The sequence below is a fragment of the Tursiops truncatus genome, chromosome 8 (assembly GCF_011762595.2).
Source record: "Tursiops truncatus isolate mTurTru1 chromosome 8, mTurTru1.mat.Y, whole genome shotgun sequence".
Taxonomy (NCBI): domain Eukaryota; kingdom Metazoa; phylum Chordata; class Mammalia; order Artiodactyla; family Delphinidae; genus Tursiops; species Tursiops truncatus.
This window is the reverse complement of record NC_047041.1, coordinates 14,222,757-14,244,133: the sequence shown is the minus strand read 5'-3', so window position 1 is coordinate 14,244,133 and position 21,377 is coordinate 14,222,757. Positions and strand designations below refer to the sequence as shown.

Below are 21,377 nucleotides of genomic sequence, written 5' to 3'. Positions count from 1 at the left end.
CACTGGACTGCTAGGGAAGTCCCCCTTCCGCTAGCTTTGAGTTTAGTTTGTTCTTTTTCTAGTTCCTCAGGTTGCAAAGTCAGATTGCTTATTTGAGATCTTCCTTCTTTTTTAATGTAAGCAATTACAGCTATAAATTGTCTCTGAGCACTGCTTTTGCTGTAGCCCATTAGTTTTGGAATGCTGTATTTTTGTTTTCATTTATGTCTAAGTATTTTCTAATTTTCCTTGTGATTTCTTCTTTGCCCCATTGGTTGAGAGTATTGTTTAATTTACACAAAATTTTTCAGTTCTCCTTATTGTTTTCTAACTTCATTCCATTGTGGTCTGAGAAATTACTTTGTTTGTTATTTACCTTTTTATTTTTATTTATTTATTTATTTTAAAATAAATGTATGTGTTTTTTTGTGTTTTTTTTGCGGTATGCGGGCCTCTCACTGTTGTGGCCTCTCCCGTTGCGGAGCACAGGCTCCGGACGCGCAGGCTCAGCAGCCATCGCTCACGGGCCCAGCCGCTCCGCGGCATGTGGGATCTTCCTGGACCGGGGCACGAACCCGCGTCCCCTGCAACGGCAGGCGAACTCTCAACCACTGCGCCACCAGGGAAGCCCATGTATGTATTTATTTTAAAATAAATGTAGGTATGTATTTATTTTTGGCTGCGTTGGGTCTTCATTGCTGCGCGTGGGCTTTTTCTAGTTGCGGTGAGCGGGGGCTACTCTTCGTTGTGGTGTGCAGGCTTCTCATTGCTGTGGCTTCTCGTTGTGGAGCACGGGCTTTAGGCACGTGGGCTTCAGTAGTTGTGGCACATGGGCTCAGTAGTTGTGGCTTGCAGGCTATAGAGCTCAGGCTCAGTAGTTGTGGTGCACGGCCTTTGTTGCTCCACGGCATGTGGGATCTTCCTGGCCCAGGGCTTGAACCCAGGTCCCCTGCATTGGCAGGCAAATTCTTAACCACTGCGCCACCAGGGAAGTCCCACACATTTTTCATTTTCACCAAGAATTTTATTGAACAATGTATTCACTAACCGAATGAACTTTTTGGCCAGCCCAATGGCCAGCCCAATATTTCATGGATATGGAATCTTCTCATCTCTGACAGTGGTTCTCAAATTTGTCTGCATATTGAACTAATCTGAGGAAGTTAAAAAATATGGATTCTTGTATCCTACCTCCAGAGATTGTGATTTCATTAGTCTGGTGTGTTGTCTGGGAGAGGAAACTTATCTTTAAAATATCTCCAGGGCTTCCCTGGTGGTGCAGTGGTTGAGAGTCCGCCTGCCGATGCAGGGGACGCGGGTTCGTGCCCCGGCCCGGGAAGATCCCACATGCCGCGGAGCGGCTGGGCCCGTGAGCCATGGCCGCTGAGCCTGCACGTCCGGAGCCTGTGCTCCGCAACGGGAGAGGCCGCAACAGTGAGAGGCCTGCGTACCGCAAAAAAAAAAAATCTCCAGTTGGGACTTCCCTGGTGGTCCAGTGTCTAAAACTCTGCACTCCCAATTCCGGGGGCCTGGGTTCGATCCCTGGTCAGGGAACTAGATCCCACATGCCGCAACTAAGAGTTCACATGCCGCAACTAAAGATCCCACGTGCCGCAACTAAGACCCAGTGCACCAAATAAATATTAAAAATAATAATATATATATATATCCAGTTGATTCTAACATGCAACCAAACTTGAGAACTACTGCTCTATGAATATTATAGTTAAAAAAATTTTTTTCATATCTTGCCTGCTTTGCTTCTCTGATATCCTTTGTACTGTTTTTGTCTTTTTCTGGCTTTCTTCAAATGCCTGGTGACGGTACATTCACATTTAAGAATGAGAGTTGCAAGCATGCCTGCGCACACATACACACACACACATGCACAAGAATGAGATACCCGCAAGCTGAATGGAAGTTGATGGTAGGTAGGGGGGACCAAGTAAGTCCATAAGCTTGAAGACTCTCTGTCAATATCTTTAGGTCTTTTCTCTTTGGCTGATCAGTTTCCCAAGGGAGGACTCCTCCGATATTGTGCTTTGGAGGGATAAGCCAGAAGAGGGCTGCGGGTCTCATTGCTTATTCCTCTATTTTGTCCTCTTATTTTAAATATGGCCCCTTATTCCTGTCCTCAGAATTGCTTGGTGTTCTCATGTCCAGAGGCGCCTTGGTTTAAAGGGGACTATCTTCTGCCAGGGTAAGGAGGTGGGCAGCACAGATAGGGAAGGTTCTGGGGATCCCATCTTTCTACAAACGTTCAGCCAATCCTCCTGTCTGCAGCCCCTCCCTGCACACATGCCATCAGAAATATCTGACATTTTCGATTCCTGATCCTTTCCAGGACTCTGCAGTGTCAAATGGCTTACTTCTTATTGGTTTCTCTGTCCCTCTCCTCTACTGGAAATCAAGTATCAGGTTTTTTCCCCTCCCCCTGCCCACTAAATCTGTTACCACTTGTCCATCTTTCAAAATTGTATTGCTCTCTGGTCTATAGTCATTTTCTTTCCTATTATCTGTCCTTGCTGGTTTATACCTTTAAAAATAATTCCTATACTGTCATTTTAGGAAGGTTAAAGGAGGGAATGCAAATGTAAATACTTGTGTTCAAGTTTTATTTATTTAGAAATGTAGAGAGCCTGGGATAGCAGAAGGGAGGGACACTTCAAGCCAGGAAAATAGACTGCATAAAGGTTTAGTTAGAAGAGGGAACTCATGAATCATGTGTAGAGCATGGCAAGCAGGCTGGTTTTGTGGTTTTCGCTGGGGAATTAGAAAAATGAGAATCTCGGGCAGGGAGAGAATAGCCAAATGGAAAGTCTAAAAGGCCAAGTGAAAAATTTGTACTTAGTAACATAATTATTAGATCTTACATTTTGTGGCATTTAATCTTTTCACATATTTTCACCCATAGGACAAGCCTAGGAGTTAAGTTAGTGTTTATTATAACTGTTTCATAGCTAGAGTAACTGAGGCATAGAAGTTAACTTATTTTTCTAGGGCCACAGATCAAGTAGCCAAAAGAGAGTAACCTCAGATTGTGGAGGAGGAGGAGCCCACGATAGAAACAGTGTCTGAAGTGCTCACCGGACAGGTCAGTGGACGTGCTAGGGTAGGGAGACAGGCTAACATTACAGGCCTGCGCATCAGCCAGTAACTCAGGCAGCTGATCCTCATTATTTGCAGATTCTGTATTTGCGAATTCACTTACTAAAATGTATCTGTAATCCTAAAATCGATACTTGCAGTGTTTTTACAATCGTTTGCAAACATGCTTAGAGCAGTGAAAAATGTGAGTTGCCCGACACGTACCTTCCCAGCTGAGGCTGAACAAGGCGACATCCTGCCTCCTGGTTTCGGCTCTCACACTCTAAATGAGTGCCCTATCCAAGATGTACCTAATGCCTCATTTCTTGCTTGTTGGTGGTGGTTTCAGTGTTTAAAATGGCCCCCCTGGACTTCCCTCATGGTCCAGTGGCTAAGACTCCATGCTCCCGATGCAGGGGGCCTGGGTTCGATCCCTGGTCAGGGAACTAGATCCCACATGCCACAACTGAAAAAAAAAAAAAGATCCCCCGTGCCACAACTAAGACATGCGCAGCCAAATAAATACAATAAATATTTGAAAATAAATAAATTAAATGGCCCCCACCCGCATAGTGCTGAGGTGCTGGCTAGAGTTAACTAAGTGTAGTAAGGCTGTCATGTGCCTTACAGAGAGAGTGCGTTAGATAAGCTTCATTATGGCATGACTTACAGTGCTGGTGGCTGTGAGTTCAATGAATCAATGGTTGCTGACGCCAGTGTTATGACAGAGGCACACAGGAACCTTACCTTATATTTCCCCCAGGAGCAGTGGTTCAGTATTTGCTAACTGTGTCTGCGGTGACTTGATAGAACATAGCTACTGTGGATAACGAGAGTCGACTATACTTACTAGAGCTGAGTCTCAGTTCTAGCCAAAGAAGGCAGTCTGACTGTTCCCTGAAAACCTGATGGAGAATCTGAGTTCCTATCACGTTTTTGCCTCTCTTTTTCCTTGAGTGAAATGTGAGCATTAATGGCATCCATCTGGGAGCAGAGCACCTGGTCCCAACATGGTGTCAAAGTGAGGCCTGAGCTCAGATGTTCCTGCTCAAGTTCAAGCATGAGATGAACATCAGAGTTGGCTTAAGGGTCTGTAGGAAACGATGCCCCTCCTGTCTCGTGTTTCTCAGGTATGTATTAGGCTGTAGCATCTTACTGTAATTTTCCGCTCCGATCAGTTCTTGCCCCGTGTATCAGTACTTGGCTCCATTACCCGCCCAGCTGCTCAAGCCAGAGAACCTGGGAGTCGCCCTTTCTTCTCTTCCCTCCCCCACATTCACTCTATCACTGAGTTCTGTTGGTTCCACCTCTCCTGGTTGCTTATCTGTTGTCTCGTACCCCACACCTTCCCTTCTATACTTTATGCTGCTCGATTTTCCAGATTCCCTTGCCAGCTGTTAATTTCTGCCAGTGGGAGGCACCAGCAAGCTAGGAGAGGGTGGGATAGAGGAGGCAGCAGTGCTTGCCCAGGGTGGCTGTAGTAGGGGTGAGGGTCTCGGACCTGCTCAGCCATCCCAGCCACTGTGGCAGCTCTTCTGTTTCCAGCAGTGGACACTCCCCTTTAGCCTCTTGTTCCTTCAGCACTCTCCATTCTCCCTTTTGTTTCTTCAGCCCTTCCAACACTTTTGTAACCAACTGCCCATACTTAAATTAACATCCTTTGTTAGAAATAACTAGTATGGTTTCTGACTGGAGCTTAGCTGATAAAACCTCCAAAATATTTCCTGAATCTGTCCATCTCTACCACTACCACCCAGTCCAAGACACCATCATCTCTCACCTGGGTGACTGCAATAGCTAGGCTCCCTGAGACCACAACCAGACAGGTCTGGAGCTATACAGGCAGGTAGCCTGTAAGGCAGATAGCACTACCTGGTGGGAGACCCCCAGAAAAAATAAGTTCTGGGAGAAAAAAGTTCCCCCTCTGTTGCCAACCTTGGAGGACTGGGGTTTGATTTTATTTCACAAAGTTGATTTGCTTAAACTGCTATTCACTTAATGCCTATTCCTAGGCCAAGTTCCTTATCTCTGCCTATGCTCAGTCTGCCTTCTCTCTTTCATATTTCAAGGACAGCAGGATAACCTGAAAGATAAGAGCATTTTATTTGTAAAATCTTTGCCAACCAACTTTAAGAATGAAAGAAAATAATTCTATTGCTATCTCAAAAGAACATCTTTTAAGCCTTCCTCCCAACCTGAGCATCCTGGGATCCCAGGAATTCCAGAGATTCTAACTCACATCCCCACAGTAGCGTAGATGCATAATTAATTTCCATGGGAAGGAACTCTGACACAGGCATTAGCCATTTAACGACCATGGCAGTGCTTTCTGGCAGAGAGGGCAGTAAGACGTGCGCTGTCTCCGAATCAAGCTGTGAGGCAGGCAAGGCCGCCAAGTGGCTGACAGTGATCCCTCCTTCTCAGATGGGGCAGAGAAGCCAGCTCAGCCGTGAAACAGAGTGACATGGGAGGTGTCTCAGCTGAAGGTTAATGTCTCTGCATCTCCTGCTTGGGAGGTGGAGTTGGATGGAGGGGTGAATGCTTTCTTGCCTTCAGCTAGAGCTTTAAAATGCTGTGAGGAGAGAGAGGGAATGTGAAGGATTGAGGACATACTAGTTACTACATTTTAGCAAGAACTAACCTTGCTTCCTGCTTCCATTCATTAGGCCACTTGGTTCTCCTGTGAGAATGAGTGTCCACTGTAGATCCTTACCTAGCCTTGTCTAAGGCCCACATTGCTTCTACTTCCCCTTCCTTTACAAGCCCCACCCCTGCCTGCTTTGCAGTTCCCTTCGTTATGGGGAAGGGTGATGGTAACTCCAGGCAGAGACATTCTCCATTGTCACAGGACAGAATCACAGCAGACCCAAAATAGTGGCGACAGCAGCAGTCCTCACTACAGCTTAAGTCAATCTCCAATGCTGGTCTTACCTGTGAGTTCTTGAATTCCGAGTAGAGGGAAAAGAGCAGGTGGAGGGACTGAATCCGACTCTTGTAGATGGGGATGTCTAGGATGGCTGAAATCAAGAACTCCCGTGAGCAGAAATAAACAAAAATCCGGAAGCTATGGGGCATTTCTGTTTAGGATGGCCAGTCCCCTCCCAGACGGGATGTGTGACTATAACTCTGGGGGTTAAATACCCAGCAGGTAGTCATATAAACCCAAATACCACCCTCGCGTGCTGCCAAATAGCACAACGGGCTTAAAGTAAAGGCTGCAACTCAGAGTGAACCGGCCTTTTCAACAGCCCACAATGACTTTATCCAGAGATGGGGGTCAAGGAAGGGATGGAAGGGCTCACCACAGATCATGTCTATGTACTGTGCCAGGCTGCAGTCAGTCTCTGCTGTGGGCAGGCTCACCTAGGAGGGGCACGGGATGGACCCGAGTCAAAAGGCTGAAATTTCAGTGGTCCTAGCATCACTCACTCTCTCTGAAGCAAAAGAGCTCCGAGCATAAGGGGTGACATGGGCTGAATTGTGTTCCCCCAAAATTCATATGTTTTAAGTCCTAACCTCTAAGTGCCTCAGATCATGTGCCTATATTTGCAGATATGGTCGTAAAAAAGAGAAGTTAAAATGAGGTCATTAGGGTGAATCCTAATCCAGTATGACTGGAATCCTTATAAGAAGAGGAAATTAGGACCTAGACACATACAGAGGGAAGACCATGCGAAGACACAGGGAGGAGACAGCCAAGGAGAAAGGGTCTAAAAGAAATCAACTCTGCTGACAATTTGATCTCCAACTTCTAGCTTCCAGAGTGTGAAAAAATAAATTTCTGTTGCTTAAGCCACCCAGTCTGTGGCACTTTGTTATGGCAGCCCTAGCAAATAATACAACGTGCCTTTTCTTTTCCCCCTGATCAGTAAAATGGTTATACTCATTAACCACCAAAGTAGCATATGATATAACAGGACCAAAATATTTTATAAGTAAAATATACTGCCATGCAGTCTTCCTGTGTGTATTTGTGAAGAAGAAACTGGACCCAAGTTATGGCCAAGTATTTATAGTTACTTGGTGTTAGAAGGCCTAATGGTCCTTGGACACCACAGGAACAGAAAAAAATGACATGACATCTCAGCAGGCTCCAGATCTAAACTAATATTGTAAGTTTAAAAACCACTGGCTTCTTAAAAATTTTTTGTTCTCTTTTTACAAAAATCAGAGTAGATGGTTCTGCAATTTCCTTTTTCCATGTAACAACATGTCATTGGTATTTCTCTGTATCAGAGCAAAATAAGGCCAAATGATACTCCATTGTGTATTTCACTGAATGGATGTACTACAATCCATCTATTCAATTCCCTAATCAAACAGTTTTCTTCAGCTATAGCTTTAAAATGCTGTGAGAAAAGAGATTGTTTTCAAATTTTTTGCTTTTACAACAATTTCTCAATAAACATGTACCGAAAACTCTGTCTTCATGGAGCTTATATTTTAGTAGGGAGAAACAAAAGACAAAATTAGTAAGGTATACAGTATGTTAGAAGGTAAGTAGCATGGAGAAAAAGCAGGGAAAGAGCTTGGGGAACGTGGTGAAGCAATTTTAAGCACCGTGGCCAGGAAGGACCTGTTATCATCTTTGCTCAGTTTTCTTTTCTTGATATGTAAGAGCTTTTTGCTTGGACAGTAATGTCACATATATATGTAAGTAACTTTTTTTCTTCTTGGCCGCACCACGTGGCATGCGGGATCTTAGTTCCACGATCAGGGCTCGAACCCGTGTCCCCTGCATTGAGAGCGTGGAGTCTTAACCATTGGACCGCCAGGCAAGTCCTGTATAGTTTTATTTTTGTTTTAACTGTTTAATTCATTTAGAATTCCTATATGCATATGGTTGAGGCTTAGATCTATTTAATTTTTCTCAAATGGCTGGTCAATCATCTCATCACAACCCATCCTATCTCTAATCATTTAATTCCAAACTAGTTTTTTTTTTTTTTCTTTTGGCCACGCAGCACGTGGGATAATTAGTTCCCCGACCAGGGATCGAAGCCACGCCCCCTGCATTGGAAGTGCGGAATCTTAAACCACTGGACTGCCAGGGAAGTCCCTCTAATCATTTAAAATAACCATCTTTCTTATACAACAAATTTCTACATTTACATGGGTTTGTTTCTGGATTGTTATGTGCTGCTGATCTATTTCTATTCCTAACCAGTACATTATTGTTTTATTTACTACAGCTTTATAATGTGTTTCTAATGTCTGACAGGGCAAATCCTCATTTTTTCCCTAAAATTTTCATGATTAGTCTTAAAAATTGATTCTCTCAGATAAACTTTGTTACTGAATTTTCAGTTTCTAAAACAATGCAGTTAAAATCCTAATTGAAACGGCCTTCCATTTCCACGGTGAACTGGGGAGGACTGACAGTGCTGAGCGATTGACCCCTCCCTTCCAGGAACATGGCTTGACTCCTCATTCACTCAGAGCTTGTGTCTGCCCTTCACTAAAGTTTTATAATTGGTTTTCAAAAAAGTCTTGACAATTTCTTATTAAATATATTCCTGGGCACTTTTTAAAAATTTAGGATCATTATGAATAGGACTTCAGCTTCTTAGAATAGCATATACACCTCTGTGGAAAAGGTGGAGTCTAAAGTGATAACACAAAAAGTACATATGTTCATCAAAAGGTATGTACTCATAGTAGTAGGACAATAATATTACAGAGTAATTTGTAATATCCCCAAACTGGAAGCTACCCAAATGGCTATCATAGAACGGATATATTCAAACAATGGAATACCATACAGTTGTGAGAACAAATATATAACCATGATGTCTGAACAATATGGATGACTCTCCATATGGATGAACAATATAGATGAGCAAATAAGACACAAAGGAACATGATTATATTTAGATAAAATACAAAACTGGCAAACCTAGGGAGTTTCCTGGTGGCCTAGTGGTTAGGATTCCGGCTTTCACTGATTCCAGGTTCAATATCTGGTCGGGGAACTGAGATCCCGCAAGCCATGTGGCATGGCCAAAAAACAAACCAAAAAAACCACAAAAAACCAGGCAGACCTAATCTGTGCTATTAGAAGTCAGGAAAATAGTCACGTTGGGAGGTGGAAGCCTGAGGGGCTTCCAGGATGCCAGAGATGTTCTGTTTTTTTGATGTGATGTGTTGGTTACACAAAGGTGTTCAGTTGGTGAAAGTTAACCAACACTTATATGTATGTTTCTGATTTTGTATTATACTTCAATTTAAAAGTTAATGATAATAGTAATACAAGAAGAGAGAAAACACTGGGCCCTAGAATGAATGCCACACTTTCTTAGCTCTTGCTACCTTCCACTCACCTTTCCCAAAAGCTCTTCAAACTCTGGAGACCATTCCTGCATCAGCATGTCAATATCGGGCATAGGCCTACAAGTAAACGTGAATAGAGAACATGGGCAGGTATCAGCAATCTCTGCATCAGGATATTCTAGACTGAAGGGAGATTCTCAGTCTGGCACATTAGGATTTCAGGAGAACATAGACTGGGTGGGCCAAACTTACCCAGGACCTGGGGTTTGGAGAAGCTGGCTAAGTAATAATACCAGATAAATCATAATCTTTATGTCCACACTCTTAGCCAGTAGCAGCCAGGATCCGTAGATCCTCAGGTTGATATATCTCAAATATGTCCCAGCCTTGGGACCCCCTTCTCAGAAGCAATGGCTTCACAGGTGGTGAAAGTTACCATGGGTTACTACAGTGAAGAATGTACTATTTCTTACCTGGTGTAGTGCACAGTCGCAGGGGGCTTGGAGCGGTGTAATTCAGAGATGCTCTCTATCCATGTGTCAATGGCTTTGGGATTCTTTTCTGCATCTTCCAGGCTCTTTACTTTCATATGTTGCTAGAAAAATAAGGGGAAAGCCTGGCTGATGGCACTGAAGAATGTTCTTTTGTTTGTTTTTCTAGAATTTTTTTAAAAATAAATTTATTTATTTTTGGCTGTGTTGGGTCTTTGTTGCTGTGCGTGGGCTTTCTCTAGTTGGGGCAAGTGGAGGCTACTCTTTTGTTGCGGTGCACAGGTTTCTCATTGCGTTGGCTTCTCTTGTTGCAGAGCATGGGCTCTAGGCACGCGGGCTTTAGTAGTTGTGGCACACGGGCTCAGCAGTTGTGGCTCATGTGTTCTAGAGGACAGGCTCAGTAGTTGTGGCACACGGGCTTAGTTGCTCCGCGGCATCTGGGATCTTCCCGGACCAGGGCTTGAGCCTGTGTCCCCTGCATTGGCAGGCGGATTCTTAACCACTGCGCCACCAGGGAAGCCCCTGAAGGATGTTTTTTCTGTTGTTGTTGTTTTTTTTTTTTGCAGTACGCGGGCCCCTCACTATTGTGGCCTCTCCCGTTGCGGAGCACAGGCTCCGGATGTGTAGGCTCCGGATGCGCAAGCTCAGCGGCCATGGCTCACGGGCCCAGCCGCTCCGCGGCATGTGGGATCTTCCCAGACCGGGGCACGAACCCGTGTCCCCTGCATCGGCAGGCGGACTCTCAACCACTGCGCCACCAGGGAAGTCCTGAAGGATGTTTTTACTCTTGTTTTTACAGAGTGCCTCATCATATGCTGCTATTTCGTATTCAAGGTAGCTGCTGAAAAGGGAAGCCTGCCAGGAGCCAAATGAAGATTATAGGAAACCTGATAAAATCTTCTGGAGCCAGGGGAAGGGGGCAGGTCAATAGGACAGGAATGACCACAATAAGATACCATTTCACACCTACTAGGATGGCTAGAATAAAAAAGACAGACAATACCAAGTGTTGGCGAGGATGTGGAAAAACTGGAACTCTTAATTCATTGCTGGTGGGATTGTAAAATGATTCAGCCACTCTGGAAAACAGTTTGGCAGTTCCTCAAAATATTAAACAGTTTCCATATGGCTCAGCAACCCCACTGCTACCTATATACGCAAGACAACAATATATGTGCATGCAACAACTTGTATACGTTCATAGATGCAGAATTAATAGAAATGGAAACAACTGGTAAATGGATAGACAAAATATGGTATGTCCATACAATGGAATATTACTCAGCCATAAAAAAGGAATGAAGTAGTGACCAGGGTTTAAGAGCAGGGGAAATGAGGAGAGGAGTGACTACTAATGGGCATGGGGTTTCTCTTTGTTTTGTTTAGGTTTTTGGCCCCACCTCACAGCTTGTGGGATCTTAGTTCCCCCACCAGGGATTGAACCCGGGCTCACCACTGTGAAAGTGCTGAGTCCTAACCACTGGACCACCAGGGAATTCCCAAGGGGGTTCTTTTTGGAATAATGAAAATGTTCTTAAATAGTGGTGATGGTTGTACAGCTCTGTGAATATACTAAAAGTCACTGAATTGTACAAGTTAAAAGGGTGAATTTCATGGTAGGTAAATAATATCTTAATACAATTGTTACTGAAAAAAATAGGGCTGGTTGAAACCATAGCCATCCCTTTTAATAGGCAGTAAGTCAACTGTTCAAATACTAGCAAGGCTTCTACTCTCGGCCCCCTGGAGCTGGGGCCTGTGCTAGGCTAGTATCTTACTGTGACGTTGTGCTGTTTGGAATTCTCTGTTAACCAAAGTGAGAGCACTGTAGGGTCCGACTGCTTTGTAGAAGGCTCATCCAATACCAGTAGGCCAAGGCTGTCAGGCTTTCCATCAGGACGTGGAACCTGGTTAGGAGAAAGGTAAGAAAGCAGAGAAAAAAACATGGGAGGGATCTAAAAAGGTACACTTGCTTCCAATAAGCTGAAGAGGAAGAACTCTTCTGGTTCATCATTATTTCTAGTATTAAAAAGCATGCCTGTATATCATGCTGTACTAAAGTACTACCTAGAAAAAAATACATGATCTATAGGACCTTAGGTATAAAGCTTAAGTCATGGATAACCAGGAGGCAGATACATGACAAATTTTTAACACCTAGTGAGATAATCAATTATTACCTAATAGCAATAAGTATAATTTGGAGTTGAGAGCAAGTTAAGAACTCCAGTGAAATGAAGAATATATATTAAGGTAGCTATTGGTAGTCAGGGAAATTAGTGGAACTGTTAGAGTGATAGAGGGGTCAGAAGAAACACCTAAGGAGTCAGTTTTAGGATGTTCTGACTGTACCTTTAAGAATGCATCAATATCCCCGACAGCTGGGATAAACTCAGGAATGAAAGGTTTCAGTTTGTGGTCCAGGTCAATCAACTGAGGTGTATACCTAGGAGATATTGCCACGGGAAGGTGGAAACTGTCAGAGAAACTTACTTTATTATTCAGGCTGAAAAAACCTAAGGGGAATGGCCATGTTTCAGACTAGAGGAAGGAAAGGGCAAGGCAGGGCTGGGGATTATGGTGGGAGGGCCTGGTACTCACCTACTGATGTACTGGAAGAGTTCCTTAATCTCAGCAGAAACTGGCAAATGCTCATAATCTGCAGGATCATAGGCACTGGGGAAAGGAAAATGTGGTTCAAGGTAGCCAGAGAAGAGCAGGGGTTGCTGAGCCCTGGTTCAGCCCGGGTGTTACTCTGGCCACAGGGCATATGACTCTGGACCTAGTTTCTGCTCCACCCACATCTGCGTTTTCTGAGCAGCTTGCAAGGTAACTTTAAAAGTGATTATAATTAGCTCTCAGCTATCTCTGACAATGAAGAACAGAGCTACAGAAAATCCAAAACATAATTTAAAAAAATTTTAGAAAGTAGCAGAAATTGTTTTCCCTTTTTTTTTGAATGAAGGGGATGAAGAGAAAAGATGGAATGAGGTCTTAATTTCTGACATGAAAATGGTTTACCCCAAGAAAAAAAGGAATTTTTACAAAGATGTTTTTCAGTGTTATTTATAAAAGTAAAAAATTAGAAACAAAATGTCCAACACTTGAGAGATGGTTAGATATGTCAAGATGAATACCGCAGTTATTAAAAATACTTGTATTAATACATGAAACGTATACAGTAAAAAAGTAGTAGAGTACATATTAATGACTATAATTAAGTAAAAGGTAATGAATTGACAAAGTATATAAGTGACTAGGAAAGTTATTTAAGGTTCTTCTGGGAAGAGTTGCTTAACAAAAAAACTAAATAGTTTATATTTCCCCAGATTATAATTTATGGAAGTAGAATCATGAAGTAAACTGGGAAGCATGAAAAGTCAGTCTGGTATTAAACATTTGCCTAATTTACTTAGTGTCTACCTTCAGGTGGATAATTCAAAGGTAACTTTTTATTTTTATTAAACTACTTCATTGAATAAAGTATGCATGCACATGATCGGAAATAAAAGGTACAAAATGTATTCAGTGGAAAGTTATGTCCCCTTCCACCCCTGTTCCCTTACCACCAAGTTCCCCTCCCAAGAGTAATCAGTATTATTAGTTCCTAGGGCAGCCTAGAGATAGCTTATGTAACATTTGTTTTATACACGTGATAGCACAGCCTAAAGACTTCTATACCTTTTTAAAATGTAACAGTGTCCCTTGGAGATTGTTCTTTACAGTGCATAGAGTGCTGCCTCATACTTTTTAATGGCTAGAAAGAATTCTACTGATTGGCTACACCAGTTAAGTGTATTTTAAATGAATGGGCTTTAGAATCTACTTTGATTAAAACCTACAAGGGTGGGTCATGATTAATCTAGCACCAGAGCTGGAATATGGTGAGGAGAATTTTTACTGAAGCATCATGCAGGAACATTTTGCCTCAATACAGGGTTCCGGATGCACCTATTCTCTACCCGTCCTAAAAGGGTCTGAGCCTAAAATAGAAATGTTCCTGTGCATGCATGTTTTCCTTGCTAAATAGAAATGCTTTGGTATGTGTATAAATTTATCTTCTCTTCCCTAGAATGTGAACTCCTTGAAGTCAGAGACCATCAGTTAAACTGACTCAGCAAATCCTCATGAAATCCCTGAGCCCACAAGTGTTTCCGATAGTGCAAGTGACATGACAGGATTCGGGCAGTAGAGCCGAAAAAGAAGGAAAACTCATTACACTGGGTTTCTGAGCATCTGATAATCCTAAATAGAGGAGATCAAAAGAGCTGCTGGAATTTCACTTCTCAGTGACGTCCTCCTGTCCAGTGTTTTGAAGGAGGCGTTTTCCTCCTTGGCAAGGGGGCTTTTCTCACCCTTCAAGAGGGGCCCCATGCTCTTCATCATCATCATCGTCATCATCAGAATCAGTTTCAGATGAGTCATCATCGTCGTCATCATCGTTTTCACTAAAGCCCCGCTGAGGAGTGGGCTGCGAGGTCTTCTTTTTCTCCTGAGATAGGGCAGGAGATAGAAAGGTCCAGGTAAGGAGAAATTTAGTGTACCTTTACCCAGTTCTCTCCTAGTGCTCTAACCAGAACCCTCCCGCCTGACACCAATTCACTGGAAAGAGAAGGAAGCACTCCCAAGAAGGGCCTCGAGAACCTTCTTCTGCTCCTCCTTAGCTACTGAGTCCCCACTTTCTATAACCATGGTCTCTTCCTCTGCTCGAGGCTTGGGTATAAATTTTATCGAATACGTATCTCTTTTTTTTTTTTTTTTTTGAATACGTATCTCTTTTACCTATTACTTAGGAGATTCTGAGAACTCTGCATAAACTTTATCCAGTCAGCTTCAACTCTAAAACTGAGGGACTTCTGAAGAAGAAAGCAACTCTAAATATAATAGTTACTTTGGGAAGAAATGGGGGAAGATGAAGTAGGGAAGACACACTTTAGGCAATCTTAATACTCACAGAGATCACAGGGAGGAAATCTAGTATTTAATTTGCAAGACTGCCCAGGGTAAGCTGCTTGTAACTATCAAAAGAAGAAAGTTCATAATCAACCCCGGGCCTGGATTCTGACCAGCAGTTCCGGAGACTGTGGGTTTTCCCTTTCCATTCAATGGGTATCTGACCTATGCATGGTTCCCCTCCCTTCCCCCGTAAGTTAAATGCAATGACTGTACATTATATCTCAAGATAAGAGACTCTTCTGTCCTTGGCATTACGACCTACCTTTCTGGGCTTCTGGTTCTAGATGCACCACCCCACCCTCAAGCTGACGAGAAGGGGTAAGGTGGTGCTTGGGCTTGCCGGGGCAGTTGGGACAGGGTCCATGTCTTTGACTTTAGGGCCTGGAGCCTGTGGCATGCCCTCACTTAGGACCTAAAGGGTGGCCAATTGGCCCCCTTTAAAAATAGGTTTTTCAAGCTTGGTTTCCATATGCCATATGGCTTACACTGAGGTTAAGAGATGATTGGTTCTAGTTTTTTGAATTATTTAATGTTTCTTTTACATTAAAGCAGCTACTGACATATAAAACTGTGACACATTACAGGACATCAAAAACTTCTTTGGGTTACATTCTCCTCTAAGCATAACACAGATTTATTATACATAGATAAAAATATATTTTAACTAATCTGTAACATGTGAGACCGATGACACAGTTGCAGAATATGCCTTATTGGTATACAATTGGTAAGAATCTCCCACAGTGTTCTTTCCTAATTTAAAATCTGCCCAAATTATTCTTGGTCACATGGGAAGCAGTCTGGCAAGGAGAGATTTTTAAGAATATCGTCAGCTCAAAGATTATTCAAAAGTGGATCCTATCTGCTGATTCTGGGTGCATATTAAATTGGAAAGATAAATGAGCCTTGAATATTGACTACATCATGATGAAAACTAGAAAAATTTAGGGTGAATATACAAAATAAGGAGGTCAATTTAGGAAAACTGTTCACTTTTCTTTTGTCTGCTTCTTCAAAGTAGTGCTTTGCAAAATCTCTGACCTATGGGAGAAGACTTTATATACCACAGACAAGATGCCAAAAAATGACTTTGTAGGTAAGATGTCAAACAGCACACTAGTCACAAAGTGGGGCTATCTTAAAACATGACCTTTTAGACTTTCTATGAAATCCGTCTCTGTTGCTACAGCTTTCTGCATTACTTCAAATATTCTCCTTCACCTGAGTTTTCAAAACGCCTGTTCTTGGAGGACGATTAAAACATAACCATTGGACCATGTGCTAAGCCTAAACACAGGGGCTGTTAGACAGTGCACGTGTGCAAATTTAAGGCGTCTTCTCATCCCACTTTCAGAAACGGTGATTATCTTGGTTCATAGAATAACACCAAACATCTGGGCCTTAAGACTTCAAAACTAAAGTGTCTTTCACAAAATACTAGCAGTATCACAACTGTTGACAGTGAACCAATGCCACGATCAATCATTCCAAACTTTCTTTATCATAAGAATGACTTGGAGTGCTTGCTCAAAATATACATTTGCAGGCTTTTACCTTCAAGATTCTGATTAGGCAGTTCTGGGTGGGGACTGGAAATGTTTTTCTAAATTTTTTTTAAAAATTATTTATTTATTTATTGGCCATGCCACGTGGCATGTGAGATCTTAGTTCCCCGACCAGGGGATCGAACCCGTGCCCCCTGCAGTGGAAGCAGAGTTCTAACCACTGGACCACCAGGGAATTCCTATCTGTTTTTTTTTTAAATAAGTACCCCAGTTGATTATTATGACTAGAAAAGTTTGTGAAACACTGGCCTGTGTTATATGAAATTTCTCACCAAAACATCAGCTATAACAGTAAGCTTTATTGCAGAAGGAGAGTCAAAATCTTAATGCTCTTGCCTCGTGACTGTCCTCCACCAGCTCAAAGGAACCCAATCACTGGAGGTGAGTATTTAAGAAATGTTTGCTACTGAACTAGTGTCATTTCAAACTAACTACTAAAAATTCAAAGCAGAAATTTCACAAGAAGCTGTGGGTTATACTGCACCTTGTTATTTTCCTCTTCGTACTCATCACTGCTGTTGTCAGCCATAGTCTTGTTAGGAAGATGGGTGGAACGACGAAGTCCTTGGAAGAAAAGTTTTCCCTTTAGGTTATTGTTTTTTGGGGTTTCTAAAAAATATTTATTTGGTTGCGCTGTGTCTTAGTTGTGGCAGGGGGGCTCCTTAGTTGTGGCACGCAAACTCTTAGTGGCAACATGCATGTGGGATCTAGTTCCCTGACCAGGGCTCGAACCCAGGCCCCCTGCATTGGGAGCATGGAGTCTTAACCACTCTGCCACCAGGGAAGTCCCTAGGTTATTGTTAAAATGATTTTCAAAGACAGATATTTTTCATTTATAATATTTTATGCTCTAACCATTTTATGAAACAGGGTTTATAAGAATATCTAGCTGAAAGACAGGAAACTGAATTCTAGTCATGGCTCTGTCAATTCAATTTGAGATATACTTACTAAGTATTACTATGCTTAAGGCATTAGGTTAGACATTATACTAACTGATTATCTGCCATTACATAAATAGCATAAAATCTGCCCTTAGTTTACATATGGTGAAATGAGGTTAGTAATTAGTTAGTAATTAGTAAAGCAAAAGGAGTGCTGGATTTATAGTCAGAAGACTGGGTTTATAGGACAACTCTATCAGGTGGACAAAATGACTTAACCTCTCTGAGTCTCAGTATTCCCACTTCTAAATGGGGTCAGTAATATTTCTCAGTCAGGATTGTTGTAAGGATCAATTGAAAACAATTTTATGTGGAAGGAAATGACCTACTTCCTGGCAAATAGTAGTCACAAATATGAATCTGAATCACTGTCTATAAGATAAAAGCAATAAAATATTCTGAACAATTAAAAGCATAACCAGATGTAAGATATTATTAACTGGCATGAAAACATGTTCAATGATTTCTAAGTCAAGTGAATGCCCACTAAACACCATTTTTCTCCTTTTAAATTGCCTAAACTGAAAGCAAATTCTAATGTCCACGGCTGGCAAGATTATAAATGTGCTCAAGTCAAAAACCTGGGTGTCAGGGGACTCCCCTGGTGGTCCAATGGGGAAGACTCCGAGCTCCCAGTACACAGGGCTCCAGTTCAACGCCCGGTCAGGGAACTAGATCCCGCATGCTGCAACTAAGAAGCCTGCGTGCAGCAGCTAAAAGTTCACATGCTGCAACTAAGACCCAGCACAGCCCAAACAAATAAATAAATAAATATTAAAAAACCAAAAAAACCTGGGTGTCAGGTAACTAACAAGGACCTACTATATAGCACAGGGAACTATACTCAGTATTTTCTAATAACCTATAAGGGAAAAGAATCTGAAAAAGAATATATGAATAAATAAATATAACTGAATTACTGTGCAATACATCTGAAAGTAACACAACATTGTAAATCAACTATACTTCAATAAATAAATATGTATGACAGGCATTAAAAAATTAAAAATTAATTAAAAATTTAAAACAAAAAAATAAGTAGGTCAATGACCTGGTTAAAAAAAAAAAAACACCTGTGCGTCTAGGTATACATACACCAAAATACTGAAAGCAGGGACTCAAACAGATACTTGTACACCAATGTTCATAGCAGCGTATTCACAATTGCCAAAACCACCCAAGTGTCCATCGACAGACAAATGGATAAACAAAATGTGGTTATACAAACAATGGAATATTATTCAGCCATAAAAAGGAAGGAAATTCTAACATGCTACAGCATGAATGAACCTTGAAAACATTAAGCTACGTGAAATAAGCCAGACAGGAAAGGACAAACACTGTATGATTCTGCTTATGCAGTACCTACAATAGGTAAATTCATAGAGGCAAGGCAGAATAGAGGTTACCAGCAGCTGGGGGGCGGGGGGGAGGGGAGGGGAATGGAGAGTTATTGTTTAATAATAACTGTTCAGGATGATGAAAAAGTTCTGGAAATAGTAGAGATACTTATGCAACAACACGAATGTACTTAATGCTACTGAATTGTACACTTCGACATGGTTAAAATGGTAAATTTTATATTAGGCAAGTTTACCACAATAAACAAACAACCCTGGATGTCATCCTTGATTCCTAACTCAAGAGCTAAATCCAATCCATCAGCAAGTCTCAGTGATTCTACTACAACAATACCTCTAGCATTTGCCAACTCTCTCTATTCTCAACTTCCTCCCCACATCCAAGCCACTGTCACACCTCAACTCAGCATGGCGACAGTCCTTCTAACTGGCTCCTTGCTTTCACCTTTGCACCCTTCAATCCATGCCATGCATAACATCAGTATGGCTTCTAAAGCCCTGCTTGTTATACCTCCTGACTACCTCTGAGGTTACTCTCTCCTACCATATGCTGGTCTCTTTCAAGTCCTCAAAGTAACCCAAGTTCTTTCTGGCCTCAGGTCCTTTTCACATTTCACTAGGGGCTCCCTCTTCCTGGCCTACTTTTCCTCTGTGTCTAAATCCTTCTCACCTTTCAGTTTCAACCATCACCTCCTTAGGTCTTCCCTGACCCCTCCATCAAAAGTAGATCCCACTCCTCACCAGTATTCTCCATAACATCAAACTCTTTGCTTCCCATCAATGCACTTAACACATTTGTAATTGTGTTTCTTTATTCATTTGGCATCTGTCTCCCATAATTACAGGCATCAGGATGGCAGGGTCAGTGTCTCTTTTAATACTGTATACCTGGGAATTCCCTGGCGGCCCAGTGGTTAGGACTCTGAGCTCTCCCTGCCGAAGACCTGGGTTCAATCCCTGGTCGGGAAACTCAAATCCCACAAGCCACGCGGCATGGCCAAAACAAAGAAACAAACAAAAAACTGTATACGTAGTGCCAAGCATAAGGCTGACAGATAATAGGCATTCAAAAAATGTTTGTTGAACAAATGATGGTGTCAAGTCCTCTAAAAATATTCTGTTGAGGTTTCAATTGGAATTGCAGGTTAAGGATAGGTAACTGAAGCATCTTCAGAACTGAGCAAAAGAGTTTTGATAAATTAAACAAACATGAACCCCCGGCAGACTGTGGGCAGAACAGTATCATGAAGTAAATGGCGATGGGGAACACTGGTTAGGTTGATGGAAGATCCTGCAATCTGGGTGGCTGTGTTTTCTCCCCCCTTAACTATTTGGAAAACAGAAGCAATGGCAAGTAACTTGACTCTGAAAGCCAACATCTGCTAATAGAAAATAGAAAATTCTTGGGGACAATCATGAATCCATCCTGCAACCCTCAAGGCGGTACCTACCAGGGTCAAAAGTATTCTCCATGTGGTAATAGACAATTGTTTTGTTTCTGTTTCTAAGAAAGTACGGCTAAGTTCTAAGCTACATGCCATTCTAAGCTACATGTCATTCATGTGAGATAAACAGTTTTGATTCTCATGGTTTATTTGGAGATTTTTTTTTTTTTACAAATTTTGGTTTGTTTTTAGTAACCGCTGACTTACAATTGCAAAACAAACAAAACAAAGAGAAAAACAAAAAACAACCATTTCTTTCTTTCCTCTTCATGCCTCTCTTACCTTTGTGTCTTGTGGTTGGAGCATAAATACTCGCAACATCTTCAGGGTTGTTAATCTCTAGACGCTCATCATATGTCTGGTTTTCAACGGTCTTGGTCTAAGCAAAAGGAAATATGAACAGAGCTCCTATCACGGGACATTAAGCACTCTGTGGGGAGGTGGATTCCAAACCAGCATTGGTTCCTCTTCCTTACCCAAGACACCAGTTTTACCTGAAACCTTCACCATACCCCCCCCATTCAAACTTTCCTTAAGGCTTCTTTGCCCCAGGTCAAGCAGTTAAGTCATTCTGCTGCAGCCCTTATTTAGGAACTGCTGGCAGGCTGGCTGAGGAACGAGGGAATCGTGGAGAGAAACGACAGCCAACTTCTGAAGCAGCTCCCCAAAGCTGTAAGATACCCGCGCAAGGGCAAAACAGTATTTGTCTGTAGATAATGGCTGTCTCCTCCGGTTCGATCAGTTTCGCAAGGCGGCCGGAGCTTCTCAGGGGAGGCTGTAGAGGCTCTAGAAAGAGTTCTGTCTCTGGGGTTACCTGGGAGGGAGGGGCGTTCCCCGAAGACAGGGTAAACTCCAGCCTCTTGGTCCCACCCAATAATCCCGAAAGCATCACCCTCACCCCCACCACACCACCCCCGTCTTGTATGTCGGATCCCACTTAAGTTTCTTGGGGAGTAAAGGAAGCAGGATGGTTGGTGATGGCGTGAAGGAAGGAGGGAAAGAACAGTTGTCAAGAAGATGGGAAGAGGTGGAGGGGAGATGGGGAGAGGGAAGGGGAGTCCTTTCTATTCCTCTACGGTGGGAGAAAGATCTCTTTCTGCTAGGGTGAGTACGAATTACCTGTAGCCCCTCTGAATCCGTCTCCTCTGTGGAAAGAACCCCAGCCTAGGGCTGGGGTCTCACTCCAATCTCAGGCCAGGCCACTTCTACTTGGAAGAAGGCCAAGGGCTTCTACTCGGAGCAACCGGCCTGTTGTCAGTCGCTAAGCAAAAAAAAAAGG

At 42.5% G+C, this 21,377-nt stretch overlaps 2 protein-coding genes across 12 annotated transcripts in view; one reads left to right on the top strand and one right to left on the bottom strand.

Annotated features, from left to right (window-relative positions):
• Positions 1-16,062, top strand: part of TMEM25 (transmembrane protein 25) — a 23,615-nt gene extending 7,553 nt beyond the window's left edge. For 6 of the 10 annotated variants that reach the window (XM_073808143.1, XM_073808140.1, XM_073808144.1 and 3 more), the window contains one exon: positions 469-16,062. In XM_073808143.1, coding sequence (XP_073664244.1) covers positions 469-629 — 161 coding nt within the window. In that variant the 3' untranslated portion in view covers positions 630-16,062. The remainder of the gene's footprint in view (positions 1-468) is intronic. The other 4 variants (XR_012333302.1, XR_012333301.1, XM_073808141.1 and 1 more) reach the window with 4 other exon arrangements.
• IFT46 (intraflagellar transport 46) lies at positions 5,146-21,377 on the bottom strand. 2 transcript variants are annotated; one of them, XM_019941793.3, is made up of 11 exons: positions 21,218-21,377; positions 20,381-20,477; positions 14,183-14,319; positions 12,429-12,503; positions 12,180-12,273; positions 11,606-11,734; positions 9,810-9,931; positions 9,387-9,453; positions 6,369-6,429; positions 5,998-6,083; positions 5,146-5,638 (listed from the first exon to the last, which is right to left on the bottom strand). In XM_019941793.3, the coding sequence occupies exons 2-11, from the start codon at positions 20,417-20,419 to the stop codon at positions 5,543-5,545; spliced, it is 906 nt and encodes a 301-aa protein (XP_019797352.1). In that variant the 5' UTR covers positions 20,420-20,477; positions 21,218-21,377; the 3' UTR covers positions 5,146-5,542. The 2 variants fall into 2 exon arrangements, with proteins under 2 accessions (XP_019797352.1, XP_073664248.1); XM_073808147.1 differs by lacking the exon at positions 21,218-21,377 and adding an exon at positions 16,833-16,912 and having other exon boundaries at positions 20,381-20,433.

What these genes read in the sequence shown, in the direction of transcription:
- IFT46 (XM_073808147.1), bottom strand. Translation starts at nt 16,877, where the DNA reads ATGGCTGACAACAGCAGTGATGAGTACGAAGAGGAAAATAACAAG. An exon ending in ACGAAGAGGAAAATAACAAG is followed by an intron (nt 14,320 to 16,832) that starts GTGCAGTATAAC and finishes GCCCTATCTCAG; the next exon opens with GAGAAAAAGAAGACCTCGCA. An exon ending in CATGGGGCCCCTCTTGAAGG is followed by an intron (nt 12,504 to 14,182) that starts GTGAGAAAAGCC and finishes TCCTTTCCCCAG; the next exon opens with TGCCTATGATCCTGCAGATT.